Raw genomic sequence first — 13379 nt, 5'->3', positions numbered from 1 at the left:
CCTTGCTGAGCCTGTCGATGAGGTCTGCCCATGCACATATGCAGAGCTTGGAGCTAACACCCCTGTGCAGATGATCACCTGTGCAGCAGCGATTGGCGCTCCACCCCAGCTCCTCCGTCCCAACGCGAAGACTGTCTCTGTGCATCGTCAAGGTCTTCTGCTCCCAGAAGTCGGAGCTGAAGAAGCACGGGCCACAGCCTACGTCTAAGGGAAGTTTCAATTGCATTCATAATACTTAAGATTTTCTGAGTTGTTGTTACAGTCTTATGGTTTGTATATCAGCAGCTTCTCTGTGCATTAGAGAAGAGGTTATCTCTCTGTAGATATAGATAGATAGATAGTTAGATATATAAATATATATATATTATATATATATATATATATATATATATATATGCCAAACTGCCTTACAGGGTTTTTATTCTTTCTTTTTTTTCAGTGTTGTATGTGTAGCAGGCACTTGAGTTTATATGAAGATGTTTGCTTCAGTCAAGGATGGAAGAAAAGAGTCTGTGCGGTGGAAAAGGAGGGGTGTGAGGCCGGGAGAGAGGAGGCAACAGAATATGAATTCACGACCACTGGCCACCACTAGCCAAGGATGTCCAAGTAGATGGGGGTGGCTTTCCCCAGAGCATGGAGGATTTTGTAGATCTCCTTGATGTTCAGCCGCTGCTGCGGTTCCCTCTGCCAGCACCCCAGCATGACATCGTACACCTCTTTGGGGCAGACTCGGGGCCTCTCCAAAACACGACCTTGGGTGATGCACTCAATGACCTGAAAAAGGGAGGAGAACAGGGAAGTTATCACCAAAGCTCAGCCTTGGTCCTGTGGCTCAGGCGCAGCAGAAGGCAATGACTTCACTGATGAGCTTCAGTGCAGAGGCGGGGTACCCTCCTGAGTCTGGGCTGGAGACCAGAGATGCTCGTCTGTCCTGTGTATGGGTTCCAAGGGCCATGATCTAGCACCGGCTGGTCCAGCCCACTGCTGCCCTCTGTTCTCCATCTCTTAGGCCAGGCCTCCAACTCCCACAGACACTCTTCCTTTCACTTCTCTCTTCCTCTCTAGTCCTGAATCTTATCTAGATGACTGAGCTGCATTCATTTCCCACTTGGCAGTGGGGATTGGCATCTGACCTGTCCCACCCCCTCTTAGGAGCCTGCATGATTTGGAAACCCCCTTGAAGGAGCTCTTCCCCACCATGGCTCCCACTTCCTGACAAGCTCCCCTCCCAGGCACAGCCTCGGTGCACATGTGATGCTTACCTCTAAGCCATTACACAGGTCCCTTCCTCAGTGAGGCGCATCCTCCCTTGCTCTTTGCACTAAACCATGTATTCTGTTTCTTGAAAAGTCCTTAACACTAGGACTAACCACCTGATTCACCACTGCCCAGCTGGGTGTCCAGAGAAAGTCAATTAACCTCATAGGATCTCATCATCCTCACCTGTAAGATGGGGATCAAATGTCTCCCTTGACCACCTCCTAAGACTGCTGTAAGGACCAAATGAGGCTGGGGAAAGGGATTGTATGAGCCACTGTACCAAACAGGAGGCCATAGGGAGGAGTAGGAAGAAAGCAAATAACGTACAGCTGGACCATCCCCAGCTGGCCCCTCAGGACCACGCCTGTAATTTGCAGTTCAATTCCAATTCCTCAAAAAGACTTCTTTGCTGACACTATGTGAATTTTCAAGATTCTATCTTACACTTCTCAGGTTATTTTAACTTCTCCCTAACTCTCCCACTGTAACCTTGGGCAACTTATGTACCCCGAACCACAGTTTCCTCATTTGAAGACAGACCGTGATGATAAAATCACACAGAATCTTCTCTAGTAGAGTATGTGAAAAATGTTATTTCCCCTCTTTGCCCCCATTAATCTGTATATAGTACTTATCTCCCTAGGCTGCCCCCAACAGCGCCTTGTCTGGAGTGTGGGCTCATGTCACTCTGACTCTGGGATGGCTTGTCAAACAATCACTGTGTTAGCACTTTCCTGGTCCTGGTCACCCCAGAGTCTGCAAAGGCCCACTAGGCTCTGTTCTTTGCCAGCCTGAAAGGTCTCCAGCTGCTCCTGTTCCCTGTTTTTATTTGAACCCTGTCTCCACCTTCCATTACCTTCCCCTCCATGAAAAGGGGTCCAGTTCAAACTGCAGTGGCCGCTGCCTAGTGCTAAGATCAAAAGCACTGAAGGGTGGTGTCTCCTCCAGTGTGGGGCTCTCCAGTTTGTCAGTTTCAATAGAGAAACTCATTATCAGTGACTGTCAGGACTTCACTGCTGGGGTTGGTGGAGTGGAAGAGGTGGCTGGGGGTAGGAAGCCCATCTTCAAGGCCAATGCCTTACCAAGCAGTGTCAGAGATGACCACAAGAACCCCGTTAGCTACTCTAAGCCAGTTTAAGTATCCAGAACAGATCATCTGCTGAGACCAATAGAACCCTCAGCCCAGAATCCCCTCTTTACTAGGGCAACCAAACTACGTAGGGGCTGTGATCAGGGTGCATTGTGTGCCTGAGTGCATGCAAATGTGCCAGTATGTGTACACAAGCATGTGTATATATGCACGCATGCGTGTGTATGTGTGTGTATGTTTACCACTCCCCCCTACCCAGGAAAACAATAATTTTTTAAAGCATCATAACAAATGAGTTCTGATATACACACTTACATTTTCTTTAAAGGTCGTCAAAATATTTTGTCCTATTTTGGGAAATGTGGTCAGGACCCATTCAGTTTGTAAATGATGAGACGTTACAAATGTAATGAAATGCCTTCTTTTCAGTCTTTGACATTTACTTAATTAAATGGTCAGGGTATAGGAAAGCAAAAATGAACATAGCTTCCAAGAAGAGAGGTACTTTCTGGAATATTCAGATAGGATTCTAATATTAAAAGGTCCTCATGTTCATGTTTTCCCAGAAAACAGAAGACCATAAACTGCAATCTTTTATAGGTCTGCTGGGTTGGGAGATCAAGCCCTTTACTGTCTACAAACTGGACTGAGTTCCCTGGGACGACACGATGTCACTGAGAAGCATCTTGCTTTGGACCACGGCCCAAGCCTTCTCCAGGCTGATGCTTTCACCTCTGGCCAGTCCATTCCAGAGCCCCAAGCAGCGCCCCTTCCTTTGTCCTGAATTTCAACAAGTGTTTGTGTGAAAAGTACTGAGTTAATATAGGCTAATGTGCTTAGGAAAATGCCTGGCACTAAATGTTAGCTATTATTAAATTTGATGACTAACATTTTTTATTAATATTGTAAATCAAAAGTATAAAAATACATAATGTGTATATTATTACATTTACTGTTATGATTCATCTTATTCCTGGAAGTCCACACACAGCTCTATCAGTAACATGAAATTTGCCTTCCCAGTTCACCTTCCTGCACACCTCTGGGCCTGGTCTACCTAAAGCCTTTGGGGACCCAGATGACTTGGGCATAGTAGGTGTTTCCACAAGATGGCACAATTGAAAAACTCATAGCTGTTTTTTGTTTTCACTTTCTGTCTTAGTGAAACATTTGTGATTTTTAAGTGTAGCAGAGCAAACAGAACCGTGACTTGCATCTCAATTTCAACATCTGATTTCATGCTCTCTTGACAATCACAGCACATTTCCTAAAGCTATAATTTTTTTTCTACCAAGAAGGTCTCTCCTTCTGTTTTCTGCCAACATTTGCTCTGCTGGCTCCAAACCCCACCTAATGTTTTACACACTCCAAGTGCTGGCCTGAGATGTCTCTTATCAGCCTTCCCCCAAATCAAGGTTCCCATCTGCCCCCTTTCTGTACCTCTGTGTTTGAGAGCTGGAACCATGGCTGCTTTCCATAGGTGAAGATCTCCCAGAGAATCACCCCAAAGCTCCACACATCGCTTTCCGTAGTGAACTTCCGGTACATGATGCTTTCAGGGGGCATCCAACGAATGGGGAGCATGGTATGTCCTCCCACCTAAAAGGGGTCGAGACAGAAGCACACACAGTGACCAGATTGCCAGAATCAGTCACATCAGTCTGCACTCTTCATAGGCAGATGCCCTCTTGATGCATCTTATTCTAAGATAGCCAAACGTGATGCAACTTTTGTGACGGGGGTGGGGGGCCAGTGGAGATAAGCCTACGATACTGCAGGCAGCTAGAGTAGCAATTAGAGATAACACCTAAAGAAGGTACGTTCCTTGGCATGGACTATAAAGAAAGATTACAAGATGATTTGAAGTGGGAGAGAAGATTTCAGAATCTGATACTACAATCAAATCTAACCTTGAGAGGGAGTCCAGAGGGAAGTCACAGAATCACTGAGCAAGGCTACCAAGTGTCAGAGTATTTGCAAAAATTAGGTTAGACTCCTTGGCCAAGGAGGTTAAAGCACAGCATGGTCCATGTGCATCTAATCTGTACTACTATGACTTTAGCTTTATCTGACAGTCCTGAATTTCTCACTGCTACTTAGAACTCAGTGTTTTGAGTGAAGGGGATAGGGAAGTTCAAAAGTATGAAAGACCACATGCTAATGAGGAATCAGGTGGACCAGAAGAGAATTCACAACTGTTCTTATCAAGATCTCAAAGGCCAGTAAGGAAAGTGTTTTTTTAAAATAGCCCGAGGAGGACATCAGCCACCTGTGGGTTTACAGATCTGACAGTGAAGGGCAAGAGGAAGTGACTGACATTCAGGGTACACTTTTCTGAGAAAAAACATTAGGGAAATCCTCACTGCCCAGGAGGTTAGAGATATTATTAGCATAAGTGGAAGAAAATTCACAGCATGTTTTAGAACTCAGGAACTAACTGTATCATTCATAAATAGAGCATCAGAAATTGGAACTTCTGGCTAATACATGAAACTTGTTAGAAAACTGCTTTTGACTGATAGAAAAAGCTCTCTATAAATGTCCTGATGAACTATTGGTATTAATCAAAGTTCTCATATTTATGATGGGCCAGTTGGAGGAATTATAATCATAAACACTTAAGAAAGAATGACTTGTTGGCAATGGGCAACCTTGTTTCTAAAAAAAAAAAAGAGATCATGTTTGCCTTATCCACTTAAAGTATTTTAGAAGATAAATGATAATATGGATTTGCAGAAGTTGTTTTCAACCTGGGATTTTATAATAAAGATAGCTCTGTATCAAATGTAAAGACAAATGAAGATGTTTCTTTCAGACAAGCAGACTCAGAATGTTTACCACTCATAGCCTTTGAGAAAAACACAGAAGAAAAAATTAATTGAGGATGTACTCCAGAAAAACGGAAAAAGAATCTAAAATATACGATGACTTGGAATATAACAAACAGTGCAAAGCAAATAAGCCACAAAAAACACAATTTAAATCTAAATAATGGTCAGTAATTATTTAATGTGGTAGTAATGTGGTAGTAAATGTAATATAATGTGGTAGTAAAATGTAATATAATCACTAATAAATGATTTCCATAAAATAGAGGCATAAAGTAAATAATAATAGTAATAATACAAATAGTACTATCACTGCTATTATTAACAATATTCTGGAATGAAACTTCCAGATAATTTCAACAATAAGTGCACAGACGAGTAGGTAGGGAAATAATCAAAAGCCTGATAAAGGCTCTGTCTTTTAGAAGGAAGGGCAAGGGAGCTTACAGAAAGTCATCAGTTGTTGATTGTAACAGTTTAAATTTAAAGGTGCTTGCTAAAATTTTAAAGTAGTTTCTAAAAGAACAGAAATAGTACATATAGCTTCCAAACCAGTTTCAGGAAAATAGAACCAAAAATCTCTAACCAATACCAAAAAGACTACAAAAAGGGGGAGGGATAATAGTGAATAGCACAAAATGAAAAAGAAGTTTAAATAATATCACTATAAACAAAAAGAATTAATGGGCTATATATGGTACCTCTTAAATAAGAGAAAAATTTATGTTAAAAAATCAAGATGCATGTTATCTAGAAAAGACATATTTAAAAGGAAATAACAGAAAATTCTGAAAATTTTGAAAGAATTTTGAAAATACTGAAACTTTTGAAAGAATAAAAAATATAACAAACGGAAAAAAAAATTGAATATACAATGTGTATAATATTCATTATACATAATAATATATGACAATATATAATTGAATATATAATATATATTGAATAGATAATATTCAATATTTGTAATATACATTGAAAATATAATTCATATATAGTATATTGAATATATGTCATATATTCAATATAGAATATATCAAAATTAAATGCATATATAAAAAAATTTCAGAAAGCCAAGAACTAAATGGATACAAAGTGGTCTATATTATATTTGAAGATGGTAAAATTTGCCATTATGAAAATTATGAACTTTTTTTGCTCCAATTAAGATAGCAACAAAAATGTATAAAAAGTAAAACAGGTTATAAATAAAGGAAAACTAACAAAGCTACAATTACAATGGAAAATTAAAACACTTATTTTGCAAAATGACAGATCAAGAAGACAACAAAAATAAAGACACATTTAAAAAATAAAAATAATGAGTTTTAATTGATATATATGAGTGATGCATGTATATTTCAGCCTCCTGAAAAAGTTGCATATTATTTTCAATTATCTAAAAGGCGTTTATAAACACCAATCACATATTATCCTCACAGGAAGTCTGAAATTCCAAGAGAAGAAACAAAGTAAACATAAGGCAAAAACAAAAGAAGAAAAGCCATTCTTTCAAAAGATGCCCAAAATTACCAACACCCTTTCCCGATTAAAAGCCCTAATTCATTAGTAATAAAAAGTAATTTCCTGTATTTAATATACTAAATATCATATTTACTGATAAAACATTGAAAGCATAGAAGGTATCTTCTATTACTGATTTTATGCAATACTTTTCAGGTGGCCCTAGCCACTACAATAAAGCAGGAATAAAAACAAGGTAAAAATACTGAAAAGGAGGAGTCAAAACACCATTGTTCGCATATGATATGACAGTTCAAGACAATTAGCTAAAAAGCAATTAGAACCATTATATGATTTAGTAAGCTACCCAGACATGAAATGAATATACAAAAATCAGACTATTCTCATGCACTAGTAAAATGACTTCAAAATTCAGTAGAAAATAAACATGCTCATATATTAGCAACAACAACAAAATGTTTAAGATTCCTAGGTATAGCCTTAGCAGAAAATATACAAGGTCTATGTAAAGAAAAGTATTGAAACACATAAAAGAAGATCTGAATACATGGAAAGATGTGTCTTTTCCTTGGATAGGAAGACTCAATATCATGAACCTCTCATTCTTCCCTAAAATTAATCTAAAAATTCAACACAATCTAAATAAAACCCTCAATGGAATGATATATGGAAACTGACAATATGATACCAAAATTCATTGAGAGGAGTAAATATTTGATTAAAAAAAACTAAGATATACTTGAGATAGAACAACAAGGGATATTTGCTGTATCAGATAGCATAACATATTATCAAACTACAGGAATGAACACACTGTGTTACTGGCATAGGAATAGACAATTTCATTGATCAATGGAACAAAATAGAGTCCAGAAGCAGACCCATGTATCAATACTGGAATTTAATATATGAAATGATAGGTTAGTAATCAGTGTTGGGACAATGAACTATTCATTTTAAAAGTACACTTAGATACCTACCTCACACCATATACAAAAATCATTTCCAGATGGATTAAAGAGCTAAACATAAAAAACAAAACAATAATCATATTAGAAGAAAACTTAGAAAAGTATTTGGATAACCTCAGGAGAGGAAGGCCTTCCTAAATAAGACATATGTTCAAGGAGTCATAAAGGACAGAATTCAGAGATACCACTGGTAAAAAATTCAATACTTTTGCATGGCAAAATACAAAATAAGCATAGTTAAAAGACAAATGACAGAGAAAATATTTGCAGTATATGTAGCAAGGAATTAAAATCCATATATTATAAAGTGCTTCTTAAATTAGTTAAAAACAAGAAATCCAACAGAGAAATGAATCAAGGGTAAGAGTAGATGATTCACAAAACAGCTACAAATGGCCACAAACACATGAAGAAATGTCAATTAAAACAATAAAAGACACATTTTTTTTAATATTATGTGGGGAAAATGAAGAGACTGGTATTATCCAGTGCATGAGAGGTCCTGAGGAAAGAGTTATTCCTTGCTAAGACTGGGGTAGCCTTTTTTGAGGGCAGCCTGGCAGAATCTGTCCACACTAAAGATGTTAAGTGTCTTTTAATCCAGCAATTTCACTTCTAGAAGTCTTGGAAAAATACTTGCTCATGTAAGCAAAAATACTTCGTTGAAGATATTTTATTTCATTGTCTTTAAGGGCAGCAATTTGTTCATCATTAAATGTATATGCAGCAGTTAAAAGGAATACAGTAGAGTTATAGAGTTATGTAGAGTGATATGTAAATACGTCTAGGATATAGTAAATGAAAATGCAAAACATTAAAAATATATATTAGCATTCTCATTTATGTAAAAATGTGTATGCATAAGCAAATATATTAAAAGGCAATAATGTATTATATAACTCTGTAAATGCATAGAAAAAGGTCCAGAAATATAGCCATTAAACCAGTGGTTTCCTCTAGAAAGGAAAGTGAGAGGGAGAACCTACCAAAGAGAAAATTCCATTTTTTTTTACTATAGTATGTATTTCTATGCTGTTTGTAATTTTATCATAATCGTGTGCCACATTTGAAAATTTTAAACAATAAAAGAAAAAAAATAAACATATGACTAAAGGAAAACCAGTGGACCTAATTTATTTACATTCTAAATCAAAATATTACTTTTGAAGAAAAATTGGGTTTTTGATAGAATCTAGTGGAATGGTTTAATGTACCTGGTTTCTTGAATAAAAAGAAAAAGAGGTTAGGAATATGGGAACATTTTACTTGATGAAAAATGGTAAATAACAGATTTCTCCAAATTGATGCTGGTTGTTTGCCTCATTTGATGATTTTATACACAATCCGGAAGAGCCATTCCAAATTGAAATTTCCAAGTTTACCGTAAGAGAAATTTGAGTGTGCTGGTGTAAACTTTGATGAGCTTAAGCGTCTGGGCAGAAAATTATCAGAAGGGTATTAATTGACCACAGAGGTACCACTAAAAAGAACTTTATCAAGATTTTCACTGGGCGGCACCACCAATGTGGGTGAAGTTTATATGACGTTCCTCCAGAAATGGAGTAAAACATTTCAAGTGAACTGTGATATAACAAAGGAAAGTAATAAGTTGTAAGTCAGAAGCTTGTATTCTGATGTGACTTTTGACAAGCTCTTAACCTCTTTGAATTTCAGTTTCCTCATCTTCAACATAGGAGTCAAGCAACGGCTGTGTCTAAAGTGAGATGATGTATATAAAAACCAACTGAGCATCACTAAATACAAAAAATAATACACATAAAGTGCAATGACTGTACCCTATGTGTAGTGAGCAGCAGAACAAACCTGATTTCCTAGATTGCCCATATTTCCCATAGATCCACTTAGACTACACTGATTTTCCTTCAGAGCTACCTGCATTCTTGTGTCCTTCTCCCACATTGGAGAGATCCAGTCTGGGAAAGGTAGTGGTCAAATCCTTCCTTGGTAAAAAAAATACTGACAAATATCCCCATGGTGAAACCTAGCCAGGCAAGCAATGGGCTGAAATAATAATCTTAATAAGAATAGTCCTAATTAATGCACACTAAATATCAGCCACTGGATGTTACACACACCCCACATTTAATCCCCTCTCTCGTCCTATGTGGTAGAATTCCCTAGTATCCCCATTTCACAGATGAAGATAAGGTAATTTGTCTAGGCACTGCCTGAGAAATTCTTGCTAATGATCCAAGCTCTCAATGAGATACATTAAGGATCTGAAAGCTGAGCCTTAAAATAGGAAATAGATAGGAATAAGGCAAAAATTCCAAGAAATGAGTCTAAAAATAAAATAAGTCCTTGGAGATCTTTGGATTACACTACCTTGAGTAATACCTTCCACCACCTCTGTTATTGTGGATTCAGGTGCTGTCAGCCTGATCTTCCTTTACAAAGTTCCCTCTTACCTAACGATGTCAGCGGCCACTGATGATCATTGCCCAGATCCATTATTTCATTAGTGGCTTTAAAAGAGTGACATTCTAATTCTAGCATTCCCTCTGCATAGATTAGCTGGAAATCTTCTGTGAATGAAAACTTTCCTTCACTAACTATTTGGTTACACTGATAATAGTTTATATTAGAAGCTCCTTTTATTTACCAGTTCTCAGAATAATGAGTCCCTTCCCTAGCGTCCTCCAAAGGTGACCAGTGAGAGAGGTTTGTTTTGTTTTAGTTTGGTTTTGAGAAGCATCATCAATTCTTTGTGTGTGTGCTTGTGTGTGTGTGTATGTGTGTGTGTGTGTTAATACATTTGAAGTGTTTCCATCAATTATAATTGTTCTTTTTGATGTTCACTGTTCAATCTTTGGCCAGTAGCAGCCTCTTCAAGCTGGCACCTCTCACCAAACCCCAGCGGTCTTTGCTTTCTGACAAGAAAAAATATCCTAGGCTCATCTTGTCCATTTGCTGCCCTGGCCCTAGACTCAGTCATTTTTTCAAGGAACCCTGGATCCTTTTGGTGGACAATGGAATTTAGAGACCACACTATGGAAGCCAGGAATGCTCACTGCTGTTGGGTTGGTCAGTATTTCTGGGTCCTTATAATGGAAATAACTAGGAAAAACTTTTCTTTCGAAAGAAAATACTTCAGGAGTTTATATGGATTTTTCCAACTCAAATTTAGGATTACAGAGCTTTTATTTGACTTTGGTTTTATATCCGTATTTTTTTTCTTATGCTGGAAATCTTGATTCTCACATTAGTAGTATTATTATTTGCTTTATCCTAATATATATATTTCAAATTCAGTTCAAGTATCATTACTAACAACGTGATTGCTGAAAGCTGTCTACAGTCTTTGCAGTTCTTTTCATCTTTAAGATATACCTACTAGGGACATACCTAAAACATTGCTATCTTTTAAAGTCACGTGAAATAATTCCTCTCTGAGTGACGAAGTCACCAACCTAATACACAGGTTTATCCGTTTCATTTTGCTTTTGATTTTTAAGAATTGCTTTGCTTTTTCTTTCCCATTCGACATAATGTTTTACAACGATGCAAAAACCGTTACATGGTTTTAAAGTCAAACCAAAAAATCGAGGTACATGAAATCTAAGTCTAGTTCCATCTCTGTTCACTCTCCTCACCCTGATCTCCTCCTCCTCCAGAGGCAACCATTTTATGTTTGTTTTTAGTTTATTCTTTTATTGTTTGTAACATAAGCAAATATGGATTATATTCATTTTCCTCACTTTCATAAACAAAAGTAGGATACCATACCTGTTACATACTTTACTTTTTTCCCCCACTGGGGTTCTCTCATTCCTTTTATAGCTAGATAGGGCTCCATGTGCATGATCACACCACAGTTTATCCAATCCATCCACTATGGATAGGACTGGGTTGTTTCCATTCTTTTGTTATTGTCAACAGGGAAATGCGCTCTTTACGTATAGCTCAGGTGGTTCTCACTCCCCCTAGCGGGTAATAGCCTAAAATTTCCATGGAGTGTAACAGACAGAGAGAGACTGCAGTGCCCACTGAAATGGTTTCAATAACATAACTTCGGAGATACACAAAGTCTTTCCAATGGGTACCCAGGCAAGGATGGTTTTGAAGGATTATGCAGAGCCTCAATTCTCTTATGGATTTTATCTAACACTGAGAACCCACTGTGGTCCAGCAATTTCCCTGCCCAATTGTGCATGCACACACACACACACACACACACATGCCTGCCACTCTCAAAAGGAAAGACAAATCTCTCACTCATTCTAAATCTTAGGATGGAAAACCTACAGAGGACAAATGAATAGACTCTGTGAAATATTGGTATGGGTGTTGAAAATGAATGTCTCTAGTGACTGGGAAATAAATTCTTTTGCAAGTCTGGTGGTTTCCAATTCTTTTCAAACCACTGAAGGGGGACAGACTTCAAAGAATTATCAGCTGAGGGAAGATTAAAAAGAAATTTTGATAAGAGACCAATATGTGATTTTAGGCAAAAAAAGAGATATGAGTTCAAAGAATTGTCATGTTACAGTAACAAAATTCTTTCCTTTCCCATCCGGTTTATTGTGAATAACGTTTCTCATTTCTTATATTTATAAAAATGAAAAAACAGTAATAGAATTGATCCTGAACCTTAACCTAATTCCTTACCTTAGCAATAAATAATATTCATCAATGAATACAAACTAATCAAAAAATATAAGATGTATTTCCAAAAATATTATACACCTTATCTTTCACATTCATCAAAAGTTGTGATATATATACATTATTTTGATCTACTGCCTATTTCTGCGTATTACTAATAATTGTAATGGTAACTCAATCCAAATCTCTTAACATCTAGAAACTTATGGTCATGGGGCATTAAAAATTATATTTAAATCTTTGTACATATTTCTGTCACACTAAATTATGACAGAATGGCCAATAAAAGGCTTTCATGCATAAAACGAGAATCCATAAGGATAAAATTTGGTAGGGAAACTGGAATGAAAATATAAATTCAAGAAGAAAAAGGAACCATGTAAACCTGAGTGTTTAAGTACTTGTTCATGTGTTTTATAGATGATGGGTCAAATTGCTCTAGTATTTAAAGTTCATTAGCATTAAAGGAGCGATGTATTTTTTTAATGTCAATATTTACAACCGCTGTGGAAATGACATACTTAAAAATATGTTGACAGGGCTTCCCTGGTGGCGCAGTGGTTGAGAATCTGCCTGCCAATGCAGGGGACACGGGTTCGAGCCCTGGTCTGGGAAGATCCCACATGCCGCGGAGCAACTGGGCCCGTGAGCCACAACTACTGAGCCTGCGCGTCTGGAGCCTGTGCTCCGCGATAAGAGAGGCCGCGATAGTGGGAGGCCCGCGCACCGCGATGAAGAGTGGCCCCCGCTCGCCGCAACTGGAGAAAGCCCTCGCACAGAAACGAAGACCCAACACAGCCAAAAATAAATAAAGAAATAAATAAATAAATTTATAAAATATATATATATATGTTGACGATTTTAGATGGCAACTTAAAACATGCAAAGGGACATACATGGTTTTTCAAAATTCTTTTAGGGGCATTAAAATTTGAAGATGACAGGTGTAGAGCCTGGGCATCTAGGGTGTAAAGTTTAGAGTCTCTCTGGCTAACTTCTATCTTTCCCCAAGGCTGTATGCCACCCATCCTCAGGCCTGCAGCTATATCCTGGGAGAGGATGTGAAAAGAGGAAAGCAAAAGCTACAGCCTCACCTCCAGCCTCAGGTGCTTGCCTGAAATC

The 13379-nt window shown here is 37.8% G+C and overlaps 1 protein-coding gene across 1 annotated transcript in view; it reads right to left on the bottom strand.

Moving 5' to 3' along the window:
* Window positions 1–403: 403 nt before the first annotated feature.
* The window catches only part of NTRK3 (neurotrophic receptor tyrosine kinase 3), a 369430-nt gene continuing 356454 nt past the window's right edge, over window positions 404–13379 (bottom strand). Inside the window, exons 16-17 of the mRNA XM_036844028.1 lie at window positions 3791–3949; window positions 404–774 (exon numbers count right to left, since the gene is read on the bottom strand). Coding sequence (XP_036699923.1) covers window positions 589–774; window positions 3791–3949 — 345 coding nt within the window. The 3' untranslated portion in view covers window positions 404–588. The remainder of the gene's footprint in view (window positions 775–3790; window positions 3950–13379) is intronic.

The sequence above is a fragment of the Balaenoptera musculus genome, chromosome 2, assembly GCF_009873245.2.
Source record: "Balaenoptera musculus isolate JJ_BM4_2016_0621 chromosome 2, mBalMus1.pri.v3, whole genome shotgun sequence".
In the NCBI taxonomy this organism is placed as follows: Eukaryota; Metazoa; Chordata; class Mammalia; order Artiodactyla; family Balaenopteridae; genus Balaenoptera; species Balaenoptera musculus.
The sequence above is the reverse complement of the archived record's forward strand: the minus strand, read 5'-3'. Positions and strand labels throughout refer to the sequence as shown.